Consider the following 11997-nt stretch of genomic DNA (forward strand, 5'->3'; position numbering starts at 1 on the left):
TGGAATTTCTTCAAATCTTCCAGCAACAACCAGAATCACACATGGTAATGAATACTGTTACAGTACTACCCATCCTGTGTTTTGACATGCCAGATCCTGTAGCCATGTTTTGGAGAGGGGTGCTGTTTCATATAACTGGAAAAATGTCAACAGCATTTTCCTGGAAATAAATTAACTTCAAAATACTTTTGCAAAAAGAAATATTTGCCTTTGATAACAGGATGCAGCCTAAGGAAGCTACAGTAGAGAGAACAAAGAATATTCAACTGGTGGTAGCTGTGAGTAGTGGAGGACAAATCATACAGGTTACCCACTTCCTAGAGCCCAGTACATGCTCTAAACAATCTGGATTAGCATTACTTCTGCATAAAAAGGGGCAGAAGTCCCCAGAAATGGATTCCAAGTGAATTCCGCAGGCACAATGGCATTCAGTTTGTACCCAATGGAATGTTTTGCAGGAATTAATTTCACATCCTGCGGCAAACATGGAGGACAGTCTCGAGTCTTGCCGAAGGGTCGTGGACCCAAAACATTAACTCACTTTCCTTTCTCCAAAGATGCTGCCTGACCTGCTGAGTGTTCCCAGCGACTTCTGTTTTTGTTTCAGATTCCCAGCATCTGCAGAATTTTGCGTTAAGTGCTGTCAGCTTGTGTCATTATCTTCTAGTTTGTCTCCAAGAAGTGCCTGCTGGAAAATTATGACTGATAAAGCTGTTCATCAGTCATGAAAATAACCCCCCACGCCCAATTTGCTTCTGCTGTAGCTGAAAGGCAGCTGCAAACGGCAGCACATAATTTCATGATGTCCAAAATGACTTGTAACCTTCAATTGCTATCAGCATTGCTAATTTGCTGCCTGCAACACTACTGGTAATAAAAAGCAGGGATTAACAGCCAGAAAAAAACTTTTTTTTTAGTCTGGCTGAAAGCAATTAGAAGCATAAGCTTTTATTAAAGAATAAATTGTACAATATTCTATTAAACAATATTCTGACAACTCAATCAGTAATGGGCCAAAACTAGCCAGCAAAGTGCTGTAGTTACACTAGTTCCATAAGTTATGGTAGAAAAACCCAATAACAAACCTAGTTTACACCACACTTGCTGCATTGACACTTCTGTAAACTCAACAACCTGTCTGCCATGAGTTTATTCTAAACATACCGAATCTTGCTAGGCTCCATCTGCTGCTCTTTTAATCTATTCAAATTATATATGTATTAAAATGTCAGAGCATGACCTTGGAGTGAGACCTTTTACCTGAGCTCACATGCTCATGATAGCTGTTCAACGAAGCCAGCACTGTGGATCTCCAAGAGCTATTTTAGTAGCCACTCACCATCAGTGATCAGCTAGTGATTCTCACAATGGCAGCTCATTACACACCCTGTGATTTTTACAACAATGACAAAGCATGAAACATAGAAACAGAAGGCGGCTCCTCAGCCTCTCAAGTCTGTTCTGCCATTCTATAAGATCATGGCTGATCTGTACCTCAAGTCCGATTACCCACCCATGGCCTGAATCCCTTAATATTAGGATTATTGTTAAAGGTTCTGCTTCTGATTTGGTGGCTCCAAGACTGTTCACATTGCCATTTAGGCTACTCCCATCAATCCGGAAACCAGTGGGCAATTAAATAATGCACCAGGCTAAATGTTCCAATTCGAGACGATTCCATCCACAATCACACCATGAGCTGTAATGTAGAAGCTAACTTTCATGGATATACAATTTAATGTAAAACGTGAAAGCCAGCTTTCATTTACAGTTCTTTAGCATGAAAGGGTTTCCACTTCTAAGTCTGCGTGCTTTGAAGTCAATTGTAAACGCACTGCAGTGAGCAATTGTCAACTGCACAGGACTGTGGCTTGTACAATTCCAACCTGGCCCATGTTCAGCAGGAACTGCCAGCAACAACCACAGACACACACTCAGCCACGCTCAAGATCTTGCTTTGAGGATTCTTTAAAAAGAAATGTCAAAACAGCAAAGAGCACAGTGGATCTGAAGTGGCACCTGCAGACAGGTCTCCTAATGTCTGGAACTTTCCCACGCCAGTGCTGACAAACGATTAACCTGCAGCTTGGCACTACAGTGGTTTTCTAGCAGACAAGATACTAAACTACACACTTCACAACTTCAAAACATCAGCATTTTATAGTACTATACCTTCATCGGTACACACACATTCCGTGGCATTTGGGCAAGGTGCAAGAGGGTGAATTGGCACCTATGTAACCGAATCCCAATAGGAGCCAGATCTTGAGTAGCAAGCCTAAATAACCCACTGCCTGCTCAGCTAGGATCACCCTACCCATCAGGGCTTTGGCTTAAAGGAGCTGAATGGGATGATTCCCTGCCCTTCTAAGTCCTGACAATGAGTCACGCTGGTGCTGTCATCAGCAGTGCCCTGGATTACTTTCAGACATATTGCCCCCACACTCCAGAATTCCTTCCTGGTCACTCTGACTTGTTCCTCCTCCCGCCACCCACCCCCTTTCAAAGTCCACCCCAATACTTTGTACTTAGTCATTTTATCTCTCCCCCCACCCCCAAATCCAGCTCAGGTAGATGTTAAAGATCCCATGGCACTATTAAAAAAAAATGTTTCCCCTGCTGTTCTGGCGAAAACTTCCCAAGATAAACAATTGGTCATTCACTTGTATTTGATATTTTGCCTTGTTGAAAATCTCATGGCGCTACATTTTTTTCTGTAAGATGAAGGCTGTTTGTGGGACACTGTTGTGTGCAAATTGGCATTCACACACAAATATTTACTACACTTTACAGAAACACCTGTGACATTTTGATGCGATGAGGCACTATATTAAATTGAAGGATTATTAAATCTTATACTTTTTTTCAAACCACGAAGACTACTTACTGTAGGCTTAATCAGTCAGTGATTAATCTTGGCATTTGCTTAAGCCCCAGCTTTACTACATACCCCACATCTGGTCCCACTGTCCTTTCCCATCTCCGCAACAACCAATTTACATCCTTACTTCATTGTCTGCTGCTGAAATCTTCACTAATGCCTTCATTGTCATCTTGATGCTCTGCTCACCTCGATCAATTGTCCACAAGGTCAATCTCATCCAAAATTGCTGCCTGCATTCCCTCATGCACCAACGCTCAGTACAATCATCTCAACTTCAACAACCTCCGCTGGCTCACCAGCAGTGCAACTTCAAAATCCTTGCCCTGACCTTCACATTCCTTTTGTCTCACCTCTTCTCCTCTCCCTATGCTCCCAGGTTCCTTCTTCTGCCCACACCTTTAATTCTGCTCCATTACTTGTTACTCGCTCTCTTACGTCCTCATGCACCTCATTTTCTCTCCAACTTTGCAAATTCGTAAGAAACGTACCCCTGTCAGATGCTTTTCATTAACATCCTTAATTCTCGCTTGCTTCGCTCAGAACCCCTCACTGTATTATACAATATTCTGTAAGCACTTCAAGACATTCATTCCATCCTGTGCTAGATATACTGACCAGTACAGATGAGGTTAGGACCTCTGAGCGTAGGAAAGGGAAGACATCAGATATACAAAAACAAACCCAACCACTCCTTGGTGCTGCACGTTGGTACCACATCTGTTTCTCCTCTCTCCCTTCATGCACCCCCCAAAGCATCATGGAAGAATTGGCTCCAACACAATCTACATGCTTGAGTGAAATATTTTGGCGGTTGTAGCCCCAGCATCCTGCTCGTCATTAGTATAAATGTTAGTTTATTATGGAAGCTTTCAAACAGCAAAATTGAATCCCAACAAGTTTGTTGGCTGCTTAAGAGTACATTAAAATTCAGATGCACGTTCATACCATTACTCACCACACAACATTCTTCTACTCTAGCCCTACCTGAACCAGCTTTGTAAAAAAAATCAAGCAACAAAAGAAATATATAGGGACACCCCCCACCCCCCACATCTGTTACAGGCTATTTAGACAAGAATAATAAATCAAAACAGAGTAGAAAAGCTGAGGCCACCTCCAAAGTTCATTTTACCATCAAGCAATTGGGATCAGAATATTAAACTAAAAGCCAAAACCCTCACAGGCCAGTGTTGATTTTAAAAAAAAACTTAATCAACTTGACCTACAATGTCGCGAAACTTAAAGAATTCAATGGAATAACAGCTCAAAGATGAATTGCCAATCATGGTCACAAGAGTTGATATAGCAGATATAGTTGATATAACATACAGTTCGTATAGCAGCAGAACACATCTGTGCTACGCCAAAAGGACACTGGTTCACATCAATTAATCCACTATGAACAAGTTCCTAATGAGGGAGGAAAAACATGGTCAAGTCATCATGACCTGCACGTTCACATCTCAGTGAATCAGACCTGGAGCAGCTTTTCTTTTTAAGAAAAAGGATACTCAAGATCCATTGTTCAAGAGACCTGTATTAGAGGACACACCCAGAGGATCAATGACACCAAATATCGTCAAAGGCCTGCGTATACACTTTGGATACTTCAGTCCATATTCTAGCGCATACAAGTCTACATGGAAACAGTGACACCACTGTCCCCAACAGAACAGAAATAGAAGTGAAATATGGTCAAGACTGCTCAAAGTGGGCATTTGATACGTTCAGAGCTAAACTACATCTCTTAACACTGGAGCACACCTCCAGCACGGCAATGCATTAGCGCTCAAGTTAAAACCTGATCCGTGGCTTGACCCACAACCTTCTGATCTTGAGTGCTATCAACTGAGCAGAGCGACACCCTTTTTCTATTTTAGATGCAATAACCACTTTGTATGAACAGCAACAAACTACATTTGTATAGTGGCCTTCCCATCGGGAAGACATCCCAAGATGGTGAAACAGATTATAACAGGATGGAACTGTACTGGGGATAAATAGATTAGTGTAAAATCTATCCAGCCTTAAAGAAAGGATGTCTGCAGGTCTCAGAACCTTGACTGAGGATAGAAAAGTTATATAAATGAACAGCATGCATGAACAACAGCATCAGGTTTTATAGTTTATATATCCTCCCACTTCATTTTCCACTTTTTCCTGTAATCATTCACTATCACATCCTCTATCATTTCTCCTCACCAGGCTTACTCATCTAACTGCCCTGACTGCAATCATTCTACCGAATCTTAATTCATCACAATTCTTCCAGGCCACATCAAATGTGCCCCTAGTTTTACTACCTTTTCCTGATGTTCATCTCACATTCAGCGTCTCTGCTTCACTGATGTTTGCACTTCGTTTTTTGGCAATCAGATTTCCAGTTGCTGTCCTGGGTTCAAGGCCCTGCAGCAATACATTATCCACAATAGCAGAAAGAAAAAAATCACTGCAATATTTTTTAAAATCACTTTAGATAATGGATACATTATATCCTCAGTTATTATCACTTGTGGGTTACACCATAGTCACATTTTGGGGCAAAAAGATTTACGATTTTTAAAAAAATAAGTTGATGGAAAAATTCAAGGAAAGCATAGGTTAATTTTTTTCAATATATCAATTTGTTGAAAAGATTGTATAAACAGGGTCTAGTTAATTTTACTGTAATAAACATGTTGCACCATTTGAGTAATTCACACAGCAATAGTATTTCTTCTGCATCAATGCATGAACTGTAAATATATAGAAAAATAACCAATTTAAACGAGAATCACCATTGATCTACCAGAATTTAAGGTTCAATTATGGTCCTCTCCAGGAGATCCACATGATGGTGTAGTCACTTCAAGCTTTTCACTTTATTAATGCAATATTTCTTCCATTCAGGACATCCTATAAGTGCACCCCATTCAGATGTACCTCAAAAATACTTTACAAGTAAGTTAGTCTGTTCTCAACCACCCACATTCCTGAGATGCAAGAGACGAAATTCCTTTTGCTCTTATGTGTGGCGATTCTGTCACCTTAGTAGCAAGTGAAATCTTACACTTGTTATCTTAAAATTCAGAGACTTTCAGACACAAATAGATTCTCAGTGTGGTTTCTGGACCAGTAACCTTGAACGTGAACTCACTTTTTATGCTTAGCCTCACAAAGTCACATTACAGTAGNTTTTTTGTTTAAAAAAAGTGATTGTGACTTATAACAATCCTTGCAATTTGATACAGTGCCTTATCGCATCTTCAAGATATCTCAAAGCACTTCACAGAATATACTGTAAAATGTAGTGACAAATGCAGCAGCCAATTGCGCACAGCAATGTCCCATTAACAGTCATGAATTGAGTGACCAAATTATTATTACACCTAGTTTGGAATTCCAGACAACCCTCAATACATTACATCACCTTATTCTTGCGACTCTCCTCTGAAACGGGTAATTTTCTAAAAATAGCTAAATTCTGTTAGTTCAGGATACAAAGCCTCCGTACACAACCGTTTGAAGACGGGGTGAAGGAAGAAGTGAACTACAATTCAAAAGCTCACTATAAAACGTTATTGCTTCGCTAATAATAAGCAGCCACTGAAGAATCTGCAACCATGAACTATCATTTCTAAAGTGACTTCCTTACACATAAAATAAAGTTTCAAAGCACTTACAATCCTCAAGGCTAGCAGACCATAGAACTATACAGCACAAAAGGAGGCAATTCAGCTCATCGTGTCTGTGCTGGCTCTTTCAAAAGAGTTATCCAAATCAATCCCACTCCCTTGCGCTCTCCCCATAGCCCTGCTATGAAATAATTAACTAAATTTAAAAAGAGTTGCAAAGTTTCTACCCTTGACATTTATACATGCTTGTCCAATGAAACTATAGTCTATCACAAAACTTATATTCAGTTGGCACGGTCCCCTCACGGCGGCTAAGATTTAAATTAATCTTCATTCATCTTCTCAAGCAAATATAAATATAAAAGTGAACCGAGATACTTTTTGTTAAATTTAAAAGTGACTAGTAAACAGCATCTCGTCGTTCTAACACTGAACAGTCACAAGTCATTTAATTAAAGGTCTGATTGTACAGTTTCCAGCTTCAAAGTAACCGAGGTCACCAATGTCTCGGTATTATGTCAGTCACTGGCGATTATATAGAAACATTACTTGTTGAGAATCACAATTCGGACTCAAAGCCCAAACGTTCGGTTTCAATTGACGCGTGGAAACAAACCATCTGCGGAAAGAGAAAAAAAAGTGTGCACGCTCTACTCTATGCTAACCATGCAACAAAGAAAGTTGCAAATCAAGTCCCTAAACAATAAACTGAATAGAATATGAGTGTGTGTATGGGGGGAGGAGGGGGCGGGGAGGGGAGGGGAGGGGAGGAGGGGGGCAAAACAGAACAGCAGCTTTTAAGAAACCACTAGACATTAATTGAAATATCACCCCCCAAAAAAAAAATTAGCTGTTTTATCGATAAAGGGATTTTATAAAGCCACAGTCGCGGGTGTGTGCACTCGGGGTCACCGACTGCTCTCTTACCGCAGGACCCACACATTTCCCTCAGAAGCCCATTGGAGCTCGAGTCACAGAAAGTTAGTTCAAGGCCGACTTCAACCCTCAACGCCCCCCCACCCTCCCCTCCCCACACACACATACAATATATATATTAGTGTGTGTGTATATGTATTTATTTCATACACGAGGACAGAACCACCTTTTGGACGAAACAACGCGCCGCCGGAGGCTGAAGAAAACACCACAATGTCACAGTCGAACGATCTGAGGGAACTTCTCTCTCCACAAACAAACAAAGTGAATGGAGGTAAAAGTTTTTTTTTTGGGGGGGGGCGGAGTGGTGGTGGTGGGTGGGGGGGGAGAGAAGAGAGGAGGGGAGAGAAAGAGAAAGATTACACACCACCGCAGACAGGCAGACAGGCAGGGCAGGGCCGGCCAGACAACTGCTCTCCGAGGCACAGACTCCGACTCGCAAACTTTAAGGAGAGCGGCGGACAGACAGACAGACAGACTGCGTGTGTGTGTGTGTGTTTCTTTTCCCCCCTCTCTCTAAAAAAAAATGTTTTGACACAAAGCACAACAACTAAAGACGCCGCGGAATGAAGGGGAGAGAGGAGAGAGAGAGAGAGAAAGAAATGCTCTCTCTCTCTCTCCTGTGTGTGTGTGTGTGTGTGTGGCTTTGCTCTTTCTCCCCTCTCCCCCACACCCCTCCCCTGTAGTTTAGGAGCCTTGAGAACTTAGTTCCAAGAGACGGAGACAAACACACACACACACACACACAATAGAAGCGATGCCATCCCGCTCCAGAGACACACACACACACACAGGAAAGGTGGGGGTGGATGGGGGGGAAGAGGCAGAGACACACACACACACACACCCCCCCCGAGGAAGAAACCAGGCACAAACCGGCCGGTGTGGGGGTGGTGGTGGTGTGTGGGGGGGAGGGAGAGAGGCAGTTGCAAAAGCTGAGCGCGAAGAGAGAGAGAGAGAGAGGGACGAAAGCTACTTACTACGGGTCGTTGGTGAACCGCGGGCTCCGGGGCGGCTGATATCCGTACAGATGGCAGTACAGGACGTCGAAGCAGAAGCAACACATCTCCGAGTTGACCACCATGCTCCTGCCGCCGGGGCACCCGCCGCCGAAACCGTTGGCCCGGCCCGCCTCCTTGCAGTGGTTCTCGCTGCTGGTGGTGGTGGTGGTGTTGTTGGAGGAGGAGGAGGAGGACGACGAGGAGGAGGCGGCGGCAGCGACGGCGGCCGAGGACGACGACGTCGACGCGGCAGCGGCGGACGAGCAGCTCGACAGCTTCTGCTTCTTCACTCCACAGCACCCAGCCGCCATCTTGGAATCCGCCGGCGCTTCCGCGAAGCCGCGCTTTCTACCCATGCTCCTCCGCGGGCGGGGATGGCCCTGGCGGCGGGTGGCGAGGGCGGGGGGAGGGGGAGGGGTGATGGGCGGGCCCCGGCGGCCTGGAGGTCCTGGAAGGGTAAAGGCCAATTAAAGCGCACGTACGCACGCACGCGCGCGCGGAGGAGGAGCGTCGGGAGGTCACGTGGGTCAGTCCCGAGCGCCTCGCGGGCCCCGACCACGACAACAACAACAACAAGAAAAGGTCCAGGAAGGTCACTGCAAATCAATTGCTCTCTCTCTCTCGCTCTCTCTCTCTCTCTCGCTCTTTCCCGCCCGCCCTCACCGTCGTCCCTGGCAACGGCCGCCCGCTCGGCCCAGTGCAGCGGCTTCTCACTCACTCACCCACTCACCCCCCTCCCCTCACGCCGAGCCGGGCGTTATTTATTTATTTCTTTATTTAATTTAATGTATTTTATTTGTTTTCCTCGTGTTGTTGGGGTGTGTGCCGCGCTCGCGCGCACTTCAAACCGCCCGTCATTCCCCCTCCACACGGGGCTGACCGCTCATCACTTGCTGTACTTTGGATTAACCGCCGACTTTTCTCCATCACCCCCTCACCCGCCCCCCCCTCACCCGCCCCCCTCACCCCTCACCCCCTCACCCCCCCTCACCCGCCCCCCTCACCACCCCCCCCCTCACCCCCCCTCACCCGCCCCCCTCACCCACCCCCTCACCCCCTCACCCGCCCCCCCTCACCCCCTCACCCGCCCCCCCTCACCCGCCCCCCCTCACCCCCTCCCCACCCCCTCACCCGCCCCCCTCACCCGCCCCGCTACCCCCTCACCCGCCCCCCTACCCCCTCACCCCCCCTCACCCACCCCCCTCACCCGCCCTCACCCGCCCCCCTCACCCCCCCCTCACCCCCTCACCGCCCCCCCTCACCCCCTCCCCCCCACCCCCTCACCCGCCCCCCTACCCCTCACCCCCTCACCCACCCCCCTCACCCAGCCCCCCCACCCCCTCACCCCCCCCCCTCACCCCCTCACCCACCGCCACCCCTCGGCCTTCGCTCTCACTCGCTCTCTCGTAAGTCACTTGGGTTTTTTTTTACGAACGATTAATAGAATATATATCTACCTGTACAGTGTATACATTATAATATACACACACACATTCATATATACACACATATATATACACATATATATATATGTATATACACATATATATTTATACATACACATATATACATAAACATATACACACATATATGCACATATACACATATATATACACACACATATATATACATACACACATATATATACATACACACACATATTTATACATACACATATATACACTGTGTCCGCACAACCAGAGGCTCCTCTCGAAGATTTGTTTTTAAAAATAATAAGAAACGGCAGAAGTAAATTTTACATATAATATACAGTATACCCTTCGCTCCGATGTAGGGTCTGAAGGTAAAGGGGGTGGGGGGGAGGGGGGTATATTAATTTAAAACACCCTCTCCAATATAATTCACACACACAAACACACGTTACAGAATTTCTCTGCTCGGTTCATGGGTGAAATCGGGACAGAACAGTGGGGAGGAGAGAGGCAAAAAACAACCCAAAAAGTTACTGCACGGGTCCAAGGAGCGAGTTTGAAACTTTTTTTTGGGGGGGCGGTAAAAAAAAGTTTAATTTGCGTATTTCAAAATGGGTGAAACGCTTTTTGAAACCCTTCGGGGGTTGAGCATAAATGTCTCGTTTCAAAAACAAAATGTGCCTTTTTTTAAAAAAAAATCAAATGTACATTTTTTTTTAAAAAAAACTCTTCCGTCTTTCGTGCTTTGACATACAATTAATTCCATTCGTGGCGTTCGTGGGAAATCTTAATTTGTTATTGACATTTCCATTGTTTGTCTGAGGGGTAAATTCTGATATTACCTTCTGGTCGTAAAGGTACGATTCGAAGGATTCCGCTCACCATCGCAGAGAGGGAGAGAGGGAGAGAGGGGGTGTAATTGGTTCTTGAGCAGTGACACGGGTTTTTTTTTGGGGGGGGAGCACTGCACAAGTAAATCAAGTAAACGGCGGTAGAGGGTGACGTGACCTGACAGCGCAACAAGCCTGTCAAGAGAGGATTTTATATAGGTTCATTTAATATAAAAGATCACTCTCTCTCTCCCTCCCCCCCCCCCCCCCCCCACCCCCTCACCCTTCCAGAAATGGAGGTAGGAGAGCAAAGGATGAATTGTACTCTCGTTGTTCTCTTAAGGAGTTGGAGAACAACAATTATTAGAAACGCAAGAGTTATTTTTGGAGACTTGCTGGAGGACTGAGATCTATCTATTTTCTGGAGATTATCACGAGGTTGTTTGAACCATAAAAGCATTGCAACAGCAGAAAATGGGAAGAGAGCGAGACCTACAAGATAAGGAAGGAGACTTGAAGAAATGCAATAATGTACTGAGATAAGGACTCAATTAATTATAATTACAATTGTATACAAATAAATTAAAAGTATGAATTATCAAGCCCATTTAGAATATAATCACCATTAATTAATGTCCTCTACTCTTTTTTTTAAACCTCTAGGTACAGCAAAATTCTCATTCCTCTAACAAGGAACCATCTTTGTTTCCTCATAGAAATCCCTTGCCACGATCACAAGAGAGTGAATATCTGGCCCTTAAAATGCAAAGAGGAGGCAAACATAAAATATTCTAAAATGTATATCCACAACATCCTACTCTTTAATACCAACTCCCCAACACTATGCAAACTGGACTATTATAAAACACCAGGATATAGTTATGACTAAAAAAGAATAGCCTTACAAATAATTATTAGCAGGTGCTGTTCAATGGGAAAGTGATTGGATAACTTTATCCATGGATGTTGCATTCTTCATTTTTTGTGTCGGGCAACAAGAGTTAGTCAAAGTTTCCAGTTGTCATTTTCTCACAAGAGGACTATAGTAAAGATAGAAGTTTTTGTGTGTGCGCTCTGCACATACACAAATTTATAATGTGTATTTTATAGATTTTCAGAGTTCTCATAATGTTACAAATCCTCTTTTGATTATAATTAGGGTTTAAAACAAAATGACTGTTTAAGAAATCCTGTAGCTCAGTAGTTAGAGCACTCACCTTGCAAACGGGAAATCTGGGTTTGATTCCCGGCAGGGCAAAACCTTGGGCAAGTTTCCTTACTCCACATGCCTGATAATAA

General features: G+C 44.3%; 1 protein-coding gene across 1 annotated transcript in view; it reads right to left on the reverse strand.

Annotated features, from left to right (window-relative positions):
• Positions 1-8791, reverse strand: part of ammecr1 (AMMECR nuclear protein 1) — a 28659-nt gene extending 19868 nt beyond the window's left edge. The window contains exon 1 of the mRNA XM_042340579.1: positions 8415-8791. Within this exon, the coding sequence (XP_042196513.1) occupies positions 8415-8791 (377 nt within the window). The remainder of the gene's footprint in view (positions 1-8414) is intronic.
• Between the last annotated feature and the right edge of the window lie 3206 nt (positions 8792-11997).

The sequence above is a fragment of the Callorhinchus milii genome, unplaced genomic scaffold, assembly GCF_018977255.1.
Source record: "Callorhinchus milii isolate IMCB2004 unplaced genomic scaffold, IMCB_Cmil_1.0 Scaffold15, whole genome shotgun sequence".
NCBI classification, from domain to species: Eukaryota; Metazoa; Chordata; class Chondrichthyes; order Chimaeriformes; family Callorhinchidae; genus Callorhinchus; species Callorhinchus milii.